The sequence below is a fragment of the Antrostomus carolinensis genome, unplaced genomic scaffold (genome assembly GCF_000700745.2).
Source record: "Antrostomus carolinensis isolate BGI_N321 unplaced genomic scaffold, ASM70074v2 scaffold8167, whole genome shotgun sequence".
NCBI classification, from domain to species: Eukaryota; Metazoa; Chordata; class Aves; order Caprimulgiformes; family Caprimulgidae; genus Antrostomus; species Antrostomus carolinensis.
This window is the reverse complement of record NW_010326576.1, coordinates 10,074-23,890: the sequence shown is the minus strand read 5'-3', so window position 1 is coordinate 23,890 and position 13,817 is coordinate 10,074. Positions and strand designations below refer to the sequence as shown.

The 13,817-nt window shown below is 38.1% G+C and overlaps 1 protein-coding gene across 1 annotated transcript in view; it reads right to left on the bottom strand.

The window, feature by feature from the left end:
* The window catches only part of LOC104527800 (single-stranded DNA-binding protein 2), a gene marked incomplete at its 5' end in the record, with an annotated part of 54,359 nt that extends 46,346 nt beyond the window's left edge, over positions 1-8,013 (bottom strand). The window contains one exon of the mRNA XM_010171613.1: positions 7,924-8,013. Coding sequence (XP_010169915.1) covers positions 7,924-8,013 — 90 coding nt within the window. The remainder of the gene's footprint in view (positions 1-7,923) is intronic.
* Positions 8,014-13,817: the final 5,804 nt, after the last annotated feature.

The window sequence follows — 13,817 nt, the reverse complement described above, 5'->3', positions numbered from 1 at the left end:
TAGTACCAGCAGCAACTACAAAGCCAATTTTGGTGTACGGTCAGTACCTTTATTTTTCTGAGGTTTATCTCACAAAGGGAGAACTTGAATTTTCAGGTTAAGATTACAAAGCTCAGACCAGATCTCCCAGGTAAATGACTTGTGCCCAATTTTCTACCGCCGCACAGCCAGCAGTGGGTCTGTGGCTGCTGGAGATGCACATGTGGAAGGGGAGGCGGGGGAAGCGTGGGCTCAGAACTTATTTAGCTACTCAAGCTGAGCAGTTTTAATTTGTTCTAACAGTTACGAGCAGTAAAACCATTACCACAACTGCAGGATAAAATTATCAAAGCCAGCAGATGTCGGACACCTTTATCTTTTAAAAGTTGACTTTATTCCTGGTATTTCGAGAAAATGAACAAAAAAGAGAGGAACAAACACAAACTACTTACAGATCTTTCTAGATGCTTAATACCCTCTCACACAGTCTAAAAAGTCAAAATAATTTTAAAATTAAAATATTTTAAAATACAGCATGATACTGGCAAGGACAAAACTGCACAGATCCCAATTCTGCAAAGAATGAGATACATGCATAATTTTATGCACTCGAGTATTCCCAGTGGGTGTCAGTCTGCTGTGCTGTATGCATTTACAAACAACAAAGATTCCAAAAATACAATAAAATTCTTCTTACTAATATTAATTATATAAAGCCAGGTGAAAAAAAAATCCCCATCAAAATCTATTTTCTAAGCTTTTCAAGGCCTACCTAAGCTGCTAGTTTACTCACAAGCTGTATCTGTAGCTTTGGTGACATTTCATTCACTTACAGTAATGTTTTAACAATCCATGATGCTTTTCAAGCTTCTAAGACTTCACTGTATCTGACCTGCTCAGGGTGCAGTTCTTTAACTTCTCACTCCTTCACTTGCAATTATCTCATTTAAGAGAGTTTAAGAATTAATTAAGGAATTTAAGAGGGGTGTGAACATGTAGGAAATCCAGCTATTCTGCAGTCAGGCTCCATTTCATTTTTAAGAATTTGTACATTTTTAGGTTTTGGGGGTTTTGGGGTTTTGTTTTTTGTTTTTTTTTTTTTAAACAAAAGTGCAATGGTGCAAAAGTGGGGAAAACACACAAATCAGCAGTGAAAGGTGAAGCAGGATGCCACCACGATGAAGTGTGGCTGCTTGAATGAAAATTCAGATGGGGGACAAAAAATGGTAATGTCCTGGAAAACTAGGGAACTATGTGAATGTTAGGTGGAAGAGATAGTTGAAACAGTCCAAAGGGGTTTAAAAAGAAAAAAAATATTTTAAAACTTATATAGATTCACATTTTGGTCCCATAAAGACCAGCCTGAGAGATGTCTGTATCTTCTAGCTTTAGTCATGTAATTTAGCAGCCGGAATTAGGAATCCTCATTCCTTGTGCAAACAATGACCCCTCGGTGTACAATTCATAGAAGCAACACAGACACTGCAAAATGGCTTTAAAGGGACGCTGGAAGATTTCTCCCTCCTCATCTTCCTTACTGCTGGAATGCCTGTTCCAATGAGCAGCCTGGGAGGAAGTTTTGTGAGTGTGAAGGGGCTGAGGCAGAGGATCACGTACCCAGCAGATCCCTGGCCAATACAATATTTTCCAGGAGACTAATAAACATGAGCTAGGTTAAAGAGGGTGTAAGGACTGAGTGAAACCCCAAATGGGCTGGTTTAACCCCAGCTTGTGGAATCAGAGAAGATGTAAAGGTGCCATCCATATTTGTTTGGGAGATTTCAACCAATGACTTTTAAAAAGGAGAAGATATTTTACAGCCTTACACAGAAGCCTACAAATCCATTTTCTTTTTCTATATAAACAGGTCCCCATTTCTGTTTCAAAATACAAGAGTTGTGTGTTGTTATTCATTTTTAATTCACTAACTTATTTTGGGTTTTTTTCACTACTTACATGCTATTTAAATTCATTTTTTATGGCAAGTAGTAATGCTAGACAGGAAGAGAAATGGAAAAGTTCTTTCTGCTCATGTGTCTTACTGTAACGATGCTCTTCTAAAGCATTAGGTCAGCTCTTCCAAAGCACAAGGCTAAAAATAATACTTAAGAATAATACAGTGTGAGCTAAAATGAGAAGGACCAACTGCCACTAGATGGCACGACAGCCTTACATTACTTTGGTGGGCTGGGTTTGGTTTGTTTTTTTCCCCCTCCCTTTATATAAGAGGAATATGTAACATTCGTATCACAAACGTGGTGTCAACACATTATTCTCATGACATTCCAAGTACGTCTGATGATCACAAATTAGTGAATGGAGCAAACTACTTGACAATCCCTTTAGAATATATATGCATTAGGGAAATAAGGTTTAGTGGTAAGCTCAACTAGAACAAATTTTAACAAATTTGCTGAAGAAAAAGTAATGCATTTAAAAGAAAGAGGACTTTACTTATATGTGAAAAGGTATGGTCAGTGGTAGAACTGATTTTTTTTTTTTTATTAATTAACAAATTAAACAAATGAATTGTCAATTATCAAATAACCTGCTTCCTCTAAATCTCAACCGGCACTTGATGAGTTAATTATTCACCAGTCTTTCTCAGGTGAGTTAAGTACAAATCCCATGTTGTTACCTGCCTGAATGCCTTAAAAAAACCAGACAGGTTCCTCATACAGATGCAGACATGGAAAACTTTTGGTCAACCATGTAATAAAGGAGATGAAGGTAACTCAGGTTTAATTAAATATACATTTAAATGTTTCTCATAATTGCACTGCAAAAGTAAGCAATCAGGGTCAGATATTCAGCAGTGCTAATTGCCACTAACTTGGAGAAACACTGGATTAGAAACTAGAACTCTATATTTAGGTGTGCTAAAACTGAAAAAGTAACTAAAAAGCAAATAAAATCCCATTGAATCAACACTTTTCATTCTGCTTAAAAATTCAAAATATTTCAATGAACATAAGCTCCAGAACTTCCCTGTTGGCCTCTGTTTATTTGCTTATTAAAGCTTGTGTTGTCCATGAGATCAAATAAATAGTTTGTGAAAACACAAATGTAACATATCTAAAATTTTTTAGCCTAGTTAAAGATCAGTGATGAGATGGATGGAAATGGGCCAGCACCTCACTGCCCAAAGACCAGCAGTTTGCACCTGAATGCAATCCTCATGCTTCATTCACATGGGTACACTGGTGTCTGCTGTGGAACAGAAGTGTATCCAGGCTTCGAAATTTCCATTATATTTCCAAATGTTCACGTTGTTATTTTCTAAATGCACACTGTACCATGCTGTGCAAGTATAAAACACCTTCTTTTTCCGATCTCATTGTCCTCAAGAACAAGGGAGTGAGACTAGTACTGAACACTTTGAAGACCTTGCTCTGCACCTATTGAAGAGGCACTGAGTAACACTTCTGCACTGCACAGAACCAACCCTGGTGAAAAACACTGTCTGTCCTCAAGCCAGAAAGTGAAGTAAGATTGGAGGTGAAAATCTGAGCGTCTTTGAGTTCTATGACCTAATCCTCTTTGATCACAAGTGGATGAATTTAACTCACCAAAAATGAGTTTCTTCAAACCTTGCCTAAAGCTTTGTCTGCTGACATTCTATACATCCTCTAATGTCTAGACCTGAAAGTAAATAACTGCTCTAATCTTACTCAGTTCTCCAGTTGCTCCACTATTTCAGTACAAGACAGGACTCCAAAAAGAGGCATGAAGACTAGGTTAGGTTCATCTCAGTGGACGGCCATGCCAAGAAACTAGTAAAAGAGTGACTCTGATGCTAAAAAATAGCACAGAAAACATCCTAAATTATTTTATTATCATAGTAGCTCGGTGCCTTTCCTCACACCTCAGCTCCATGTATAGGATGTGGTCTAGAGTGGAAAACTGGTAAATTGATGATGAATTTCAAGACTCAGACTAGAGTTAGATGAGCATTTTAGAAATGTAAACAGCCACCTTACCCTTAGGCAATCTGTGATTGTTTTATGATGTCTATTGCCCAGGCCATTTAAATTTTTTTTAAAAGATCTTCCCTTATGACATTCTGTTTTATAGGTGGAGAGACATGAAAAAAGAGAATTGAAATGATCAGTTTTGGGTTATCAAAGAAAAATGTGGGAAACTTAGGAATGAATTGCACCCAGTTTTTTGTATCCAGTCTTGCTCTACAATTCCCAACCATTCCCTTCTCTGAGACCTCGTATTTAAGAAAGCAACTTACCAGAAGCACTGACCCACCAGACATCAACCTCACTGCACTGCACTTGACCCGTTATTTCAGCCTGAGACAAAATCAACTCTAACACTTGATTGGGTTCTTCTATTTAGAGTTTAAGAGTCCTGTATGACAAAACTATTGTCTTCGCTCCTCTTTTAGTCCCACATATTCATTTTTGCTGCTACTGAACCAAGAGCAGATTCAGTTACTGTATCACCCCAGTTTATTTCCAGAGTATCATCTATTCTACCTACTGAAAGAAGATGAGGACAAAAAATACATAGCTATGAAATTTAAAGTTACTTTAAAATACATACACACCAGTAGATGAAACTGAGATATATTCTAACTCCACATAAACCTGTTTTCTTTCAAATTTCATTTTTGACACTGTAAACAATTTTCTTTTTTTTTTTTTTAAAAGAAAGTATTTTAGTTTATGATAATAGTTGTGCTCAACTCTACCACCTTCCTTGCACTGTAACATTGGAAGGTGTTGTATTTTGGACCATTAGCACTGTAGTGCTTATCATCCATCACCTGAATTTGAGTATAAAAACACAAGTACAAAGATAAAAGACAAATTCAACTGCTGGCTTCAGAGCTCCACATCTGTGGACCAGACATAAAACGACACAGCGACTAATAATTAACATCAGTGCTGGTGGCCTACATATACAGGAAAACCTCATTTTATGGAGAGCAGAGTTCTACCAAATACTGTCTGAGAAACCATACTTCTCCCATATTTATCTACCTCCATGTGCTACACTAGAGTATGGCATTATTTTCTTTTATAAAAAATAAAGGTCATACAAATAATACTAGTGGTCAGCAGTGCCAGCAAAACTGTAACCCAGGTAATGTTTTTTGGTTGCCAGCACAGTGCCCACGTAGGTTGCCATTCCCCTGAACTGTCTGGTAAGAAGCAATTGCAGCAGCAAAATCATCCATTTCGCTTATGTCCAGGTTACTGGTTAGTGCCGGATGCCGAAATAGAGCTGCAGCACAAAACCAATAGCCAGTCCTGATGAGAAATGAAATTACTTTACATCATCTATCAATTCTGAGTTAGCCAAGCAGAGCTGGAAAGCAGTGGCCATCAACAGCTTTAGCTCAGGCCAATCCAAACATTTCATGAAGCAACAAAAGGCAGCTTTATCATTCCAGGATGACCTTCTAGATAAATTTTAGGTTACATAAAGTTTAAACATTTTTTTGTAGTGTAAAGTTTTAGTGAACTACATACAGATATAACCACCATTTTCACGCTGTTTCTATAATCTTCTGACTCTTAAAAACCAAAATTGTTCAGTTTCATAATCTATGAGTGAGTTGCAGGTCTAAACTCCAACCTCTCAGTGAAAGAAGATTGGTAGTTCATAGAAAACAGATGTTTTATGTGGTAGTTTCAGTTTACTCTTGTGATCATCCAGGATCAGAGGAATTGCAGAATAGCATAAAGAAACTGATTGTCTATTTAAAGGTGTACTAGAAAGAAAGCACCTATGAAGGAAATCAGAAGTTTTGACTATGACTTTCTCTTTCTTGCTTGTCTCTTCACCCACTTTTTACAGCAGCAGATGATGTTCCTTAACTTCCAAGGTTCACATACATGGCTCTGTCTGCCAATCTATTTCTTCTCTGAAGACAAATTGACATTGGTAAGAGTCAGCTCCGTCTGAAAGTATTGCAACCAGGTATTAACTGGTCCTTGCCAACTCTCACTGTAACACCACAACACAATGTCACTGACTGTCTCTACTTATTTGCTTTATACATGCCATACAGTTTCAGCACACTGACTGGATTTTGGCCTAGCTCCCCTTGCTGGGATGGCTCCCAACCATATCGATGTGTCCGCTATCAAACTTGCAGTCAGATTTGCTAACTAGCATGTTATTTCTTTACATATATGCTTAAGCAGATGACTACAGCGAAAACTAATAATCTCTTGAAAAAAGTTTGTTCTGTTGACAAGGCCATTCAACTGAGGAAAGTAGATCTTATCAGGTAAAACTGTAAGGGACTAATGCATGTTACAGAAAGACACGATGGCACAGACCCAGCAGTTTCAAGGAGAGGTGAAGGGTGATGTCTAGAGGAGTCCAGACCAGACTGTGCAGACCAGCTCTTGGAACCTGCCTTGTGGAAGACTCATTGGCCATGCTGTTGAGTTGATGATACTTCAGACTAATGTCACACACTGTGTCACACCGAAAATGGATTTTCCTCTGTTTATTTTCAATCCCAGGTCTTGCAAGAAGAGCAGGCTGTTGGTGGGGCTTCAAGTAAGACTGAAGTCAGATACTGATAGACAAGGAAAGTTTACCCATACTCAACTTTCTATCATCTTTCTTACATCTTTAAAGATCTAGAGTGGCTAGAAGACTTTTCATGCTTTTAAAAACAGAAATTACACCTCTGCCTCCTGCAAAACCTTTAAAAGAGTTACTCTCTCCTCTACACTTCATACACTTGTCCTATCTGTGCCCCTTCCCCTTCTTAATTGTCTTCAAAGACAATAAAAGAAAAAAGCTTTAAACTTTAATTCCTTTAACATACAACTGGAATGGGCAGCCAAAATAAGAAAAAGTGAAATATTTATACAATCTAAAAATTAAGATGAAATTGTGTTTAAAACAATCTACCTAACCAGCGGTTCAAAACAGGAAAATTAGAAATAAAATAAACAACTAGTTCTCCCAACTCCTGAGGATTTTGTGATTGGCAACAGTTAAGATATTTTCTACTTCACTTGCAAGTATCTTTTAATTCGTTTCTTTTGCCTACCTATGTATCTCAGGGAAGAAGGAAAAAGACTGTGGTCTCCACCTGGATTTCAGCACTTGGGTTTTGACAGAACTTCCTATCATGATGTTCTCCCCACATCACAATCCTGGAAATCTGAGTTGTTTCACATTGTAAGATCAACTATGTGAAGTGGAAGAGATGCTGCTAGTTTTTGTTCCTGCTGCACAGCCATAGTTTGCCAGTGTGGAAAAAAAACAACTGAGCTTTGGTGAAGAGGAGATGCAAGCTTGCTCATAGGAACAGTCCAGTCTTGGATTACAACTGTTAGGTTGGCCTTGAACAAAAGCTTCAATTTTTTCCATCATAGTATTCTGTACTGTTAACATCCAAAGTGATAATTCGGTTATTTAGTTTAATTTATGAAAAAACTAGAAGCAACACATGGCCTAAATCCTTGGCTTGTTTTTTTAGGCATTAGAGTTGAGATCTTCGATGTTCAAGGAGATGCTGAGAGGACTATTCTTAATTGCCTGGGTTTAATTCCCACTGAAACTTGAACATCTTAAAAATCTGGCCTGCAACTTTACCACAGAGCTAAACATGACCAACGAAGTTCTTAACTTTAAAGTTTCAATGCCATGTACGTACATTATAGTAAGAAATTCTTTTAAAAGAATTCAAGCACTTTCAGTCTCCACTCATAAACTGGCACCATTTTCCTTCCTTGAAATTTTGAAATGAGTTGTGCTGTACTATTTCATAAACCAAATACTTGTCAGTCACAGAGATCCCTTCCTTTCCACCTATTCACTTTTGTTAAAAAATAAACTCTCAGGTATTGTACCATATAGTGAGACACAGTTTAGAACAAGACCTTTTCTACAGACTTGTAAACAGTATTTACGGAGGATTTTCTACCCTAAAATTCCTGTAATCGCAATTTTTCTGAATACCTGAAAAAACCCCGGTGGAACAGGACCTACTGGCATGCCATCTCCTGGGGGAATGTTTCCTAGCACTGGACTGGGAGCTGCTGCAGCACTCTGAAAAGAACAAAGGGAGAATAAACCTTTGTCATTGCATGGTAGGCATTAAACTCAAAACCCCCCCCCCCAAACAAAAAAAACCCCCAAACCTGACCAAAATGCAGAAAGTAATTCTCTAGATAAGTCATAATGTCATTGTTTCATCTGAAGGTAAATTAAAATTATATAGTGTTTTAGTCTTAATTTATCCAAGTATAATGATTTGTTAAAATAACAAATGTATGTTGAGGGGAGGGATGCTAGAGATTGCATGGATATACAAAATCTTGACTGGATTTTAAAAAAATACTGCATCTGAATGCATCTGTATACATACGAATGTGAATGGAACTTGGACACATTTTCTTGTATTATGTGTACAAACACCCTCACACATGCACAAGTATATACATATAGCATAAAGAAAGTAATTTATGCATTTTATCAGCAATTTGCAAGCACTTTAATGATAATTTCAGCAGACTGTAATATTCTTTCAGGACTACATCAGGCTTCAAAACAGGATTCTGTTACAAAGAGTACAAGAAGGAATGTTCACGATTCTGCTGGTAATGCTTTATGATTTTACCAACCCCCAAAATAACCACCATGACAAATTAGAAGTATTCAGGTTATGTTTTTGGAAGGGAAAAGAAAAAAGGGATTTCTAAGAAGTGAATCAGAGGATGAAATGAGTTACCTTTGCAAATCCTTCGGTTGGAATAAGCAAGTAAAGAATATTGCTTCTGGCAATTTACAAGCAGGAGATTGTCACAAAAAGGGAAGCCAGACTGTTATTGTTGTCATGTATTGGAACCTCAATTACTTTTAATTTCTAGCAGTCCTCCTTCCTGCAGTATGTTTCTGTAAGGCACAAGGCTGCATCACCTATAAAGGCTTACAGTCTTCTGTGGAAGTACTCATGCACACACAATGCACGGAGAGCCACTTGCAGCTTACTAACGACCTGCCAATATCTGCCCTACAGAATATGAACGACTTATGTTTATTAACTTATCACTCCACTGTACACTCACACTCGATATTCAGAAGATGCAGATCTGGAAATTGTATTTCCAGGTGTTTGGCACACTATCTAGGAAACTAAAGAATAATGCTGGAAAGATTTGAAAAACTGGCACGAAGAAGGGCTGACCTTTTTAAACCAAGCAGAAAGGAAATATTCAGTTAATCACCACAGATTTTTTTTTTTTTCAATGGCTTAACCTGTGCTTTAGAATCAAATTTCTGAACAAGAAATAACATATTTAGCATCTAAGCTGTACGTTTTTTCCAAACAAAAAGTCTAGAACATATCATTAAAAACACGAAGACTTCAGAAAGTGCTAGCTGCAGACCTGAGTGCAAGACTTTGATTCACTAGAAAACCCCGTAAATAAAGGATCTGATTTATGCCAGAAGCTGGTCTGCAGGATCAGTGTTAAAATATATAGTTGCAATTGACAGAAAAAGTCAGGCAGGTGAGCTGGACGTAGCAAACACTTTCGAATTATAATATCTTCTCATGATAATACCACAAACCAACCAAACCAGCCTATAAAGCTGCAGCAAATAAAGACAGTTCTCTGCTAGCCACTGCCATCCTTTGGGCACTGCCTGCAGTTCATGAGATCAGACTATGACGCTGCTTAGACGCTTGCTAAATCATGAGACTCCCTGGAAAGACTCAGGTACTTCTCTTAGCTCTGTCACTGTCTCTTGGCCTCCAAGACAGAGAGGGAAACAAACAAGTGGTGTAAATGCACAGAGATAACTCCCGAAGAACAAAATAATTTCCTGCCCTTCCTTTCATTTGCACAGCTTCTGTGAACGTCCACTAATTACTTTCAGATTATCTACATTTTCAAAGGAAAACAGAAGAGAAAGTTTTTAGTCTTTTTTTGAAGTAACAAGTGACCTGTTTAAACTGAGCATCAAGTAACAATGCCGAGTAAAATAATGAATAGCTGCAGACACAGTTTGAGTGAAGTATGTTGGACTTACTTCCATATGTATGGGTTTTCTAGATGATGAATGACAACAGTAGCATCACTGATGGAGAAAATCAATGACGTTAAAAGCCTGAGCATCTTAAAATGTCCAAAAGAGCTCGCACTGCAGTCTCTGACTAAGAAGGAGTAGCCCATGAAAGGGGCACGGATAATGATGAACCTTATTACACTACCATCCCCCCTTGCATACTAATTCCTGATTGCCCCTATGCTACCTTAGCTGGGTCCATCTTTACTGGCCATTTAATAGGCACTGTAACATGTCCAAGGGAGCCAGTGCTACAGAATAAAGCATTTGAGCAGCCTATAATGAATTACTGGGCAAACACACCTCAATTGTACAAAGTCAGATAGGCAAAATACTGTTAGGTTGTGAGATCTCAGAAAAAGATCTAAGCAGCAACTCCCCTGATACACAACCAGTTTTCAGAAGCCTTCCACCCCAGGTTCCCTCACTCCTGCTCACATTATTCAAACTAAACTATACCAGGCATTAATGCACAACAGAGTGCCTTCATGCACTCAATGGGTCTTCGATGTCCTCCTCAACTGCAGCCTCTGCCAGAGCCCCCAGGGTTACAAAAGGATGCTTGTAAGAGGAGAGAAAGAATGACTTCTCAGGATGCAGTGCTCCTACAGGGATATAGGGATCTGTCCCCACTGAGTGCATGCCATTTCCTACACTTCAGAAATCACTTTAAAGAAGAAAAATAGTAAAATACACTTGAGTTAAAAAAAAAAAAAGAAATGATTATTGCAAAACAGGGAGAAAAGGATTAAAATTGTATGTGTTAAAATTTGTTAGCCATTAAACCTCCTGACAAGGTTTATATATATATATATAATATACCTAAAGTTTACATTTTCATAATTGTCTCAATAGTGTTTTTTTAAAAAATAATATTTATTTTTTTTTCCTATTTTCGAATCTGGTTTATCACTGATACCAGAGAAAACCAGCTTTGTTCCTTGGTGAACCTCAGAGATCAGCACGCTACTCTCCAGGACTGGTAAAATGGGCACAGGGCAATTATTTGCCTACTGAGCTACAGACACAGCAATGAATGACCATTCACTCTACCTCACACATGCAACAGAACTTTCAGAGGTGCTGCCGATTCCTGCAAGTGCACAGGGCTCCAAAATAAGCACTTTTTGGGAGGAGTGGGTTTTGTACAACTTTGTTGATGAAGAATATATGTAGAAAGGAGATGGATGAAGCCAACACATGAGACTTGAGAGCTTCTACAGGCTCCTCAGAAAGCCTTTTGCTTGAGGACTGAAGTCCTATTCTGGAAAGCTGCCCCGAGGGTGGGCAAAAGACCTGAGTGATGCCATCAGATGGACATCAGAGGAATCATCTGTGATGATGAAGGACGTTTTTCAAATCTTTCCAGCAAGGATATTGTGGAGCTGACCACAGCACAGGTGATACAGACTGATTTACTCAGTCCTGCTTCTCGTGGTTTCTGGAGAACAAGTTCTCAACTAAAAGGGAAAAAGCTCTTTGCTTCAGGCTAATTACTCAAAATTAAACTAACTTACTAATGTTGGACATTTTTTGATTGTAGACCATGATGTTTCAGGGAGCTATTCAATGTGTTGATTTTAATTGGTCTAATTATTTGAGACTTGATTACACCGTGCAGTTTATAGACACTTGTGCAAAACCATCTCTCCGCTGTATTTCTGAGTGGGAAGGAGGACAGAAAGATGCAAAGTTTCAGTGGCTGTAAGAGTAGGTCAGTTTTATTGACATTTGAAGTACCACTTAATAATGGTAAGAATATCGGTAATAATGGTAAGAATACGTAGTTATGGGTATTCTGCAATAGTCCAGTCTTAGGTGTTACAGAAACAACAACTTTTATATTTCATTATGTAACGTACCCGTGTTTTTTCTGTTTTCATGTTTGTTTGGGATTTTCTTCCCTGATGGGCAATGAAGTCCCAAAACCAGAAATAAAGCATTTTCAGTGTTTTAGGTATATTACATTTTCTTGTTTGTGCTATTCAATGAACACTTTAAGAACTTACTTATACCAGGTAGATCAATAAACAAACCTGCAACTGCTGCATTGAAATATTCTAATTTATACTATCTTGATGAATTATTCAGTTCTTTTTTCACAGTCCCACAGCAAACTATGGCTTCTTTGCATGCATTACAAGTTGTTCATCATTTATACTTCCATTAGTTTGACATTTTAGATATTTGCAATTTGCTTTCCCTGCTTTTCACAAAAAGATGAAATAGGAAAATTTAAGCAGTCTAATCTTTTTGTACACTATCTTACCTCCTTAAAAATGTATTTGCTTTTGTAGCTAAAATACTGAATTTACGGTATCTCTTCCCAGTTATTAATTAAAATGGTATATTTGAATGGAACTTACTGTGGTAGAGCTTGGTTGCTCTACCCAAGCTACTCTCAACAATGTAAAAATAGATTATTATATTTAAAAAAATAAAGCTGGCTATGGTTTAGGCTGGTTTTTACAAGAAATCATGAAGTAAATTAAAAAATAAAAATAAATAGGTTAGTTATTCCCACAGTACAGTATTCAAAATATAAAAATCCAGAGAGAAGTCTGCAAAACACAGGCCATTTTTTGAGGCTACCACAAGAAGTGGTTTATGATGGAAGCTCACAGAAGAATGCCATTTGCAATCAAAGAATTCTACAAAGACAGGACTTGACTTAATCTATAAAAATCCTCATTTGTTTAATTCACAAATCTGGGCATTTAATTTCAGGTATTTTGCTTAGAGTAAGACATCCTTATTTTTATCTAAGGTAATAAGTTTAAAACGGTACTAAATTTTTCCATGAAAAAGAGATTTCTTTTTTTTTCAGAAGTCTGTGTGATGATGAAAGATGAAATCTACTTAGTGATGGACAAGGGAAGTTGGACCTCACATATAAGACAGACCTATGGCCACTCTTGGCCACTCAATTCCCTCATCATCCAAGCCTCCTCCATAAACCTCCTCTGCATCAGCCCTAAATCTGCAGAGCTGGCTGGGCAGTCCTATTTTTTGAGTCCTAGTTCCTGCTAAATTACTAGAGGTGGTGGGTACCCACCTCTTCAGCTGCATCAAGCATCAAGCCAATGTCTCCTCCTACCACCTGGCTCGGAGGCAGTGTCATAGAATCACAGACTGGTTTGGGTTGGAAGGGACCTTAAAGATCATCCAGTTCCAACCCCCCTGCCATGAGCAGGGACACTTGTGTTCTGCCTTCTGTGGCAAACCATGAGCACATGACTAATGTGCTGTGAAGACCGTGTCGTGCAAGTAAAAGTCCCTGCTGGACTCCAGGCAGAGATGAGGTAGCGTCTCTAGATGACACTGAAACTACTGGCACCAGTGTCCATGACACAGGCAAGTTTAAACCCCTATCTTAGGATTTAATGATGTTAAAACTGATTATCAAAGAGGAAGAGGGAGCAACAGTGTGTTGAGAGCACAGCGACAATGTCAGGATGAAGAAGGAGCTGCATTAATAACTGGTTTGGAAGAAGGTGCGGAGCTAGAACTACTAAGGCAGAGATGGTTGCCAGTGTTGTCAAATGTCCTAGATTGAGTCTCTCTCTCTTGAAAATAAATTATTTCTATAGGGAGACTCTGAAACAGTTAAAAAGTTGATTTTCCCTTTAAAGATGTTACCTCTCACTATTTGCACAGAAGATACAACTGTGCTTTTGCACCCTCCACAATACCTCCCTGCCATCATACAGCACCCACGAGTGAGGTGTCCCTGAGAACGCTTTATGGTCACTCCGAGTTGTGACTCTTCATACACTGCTGGA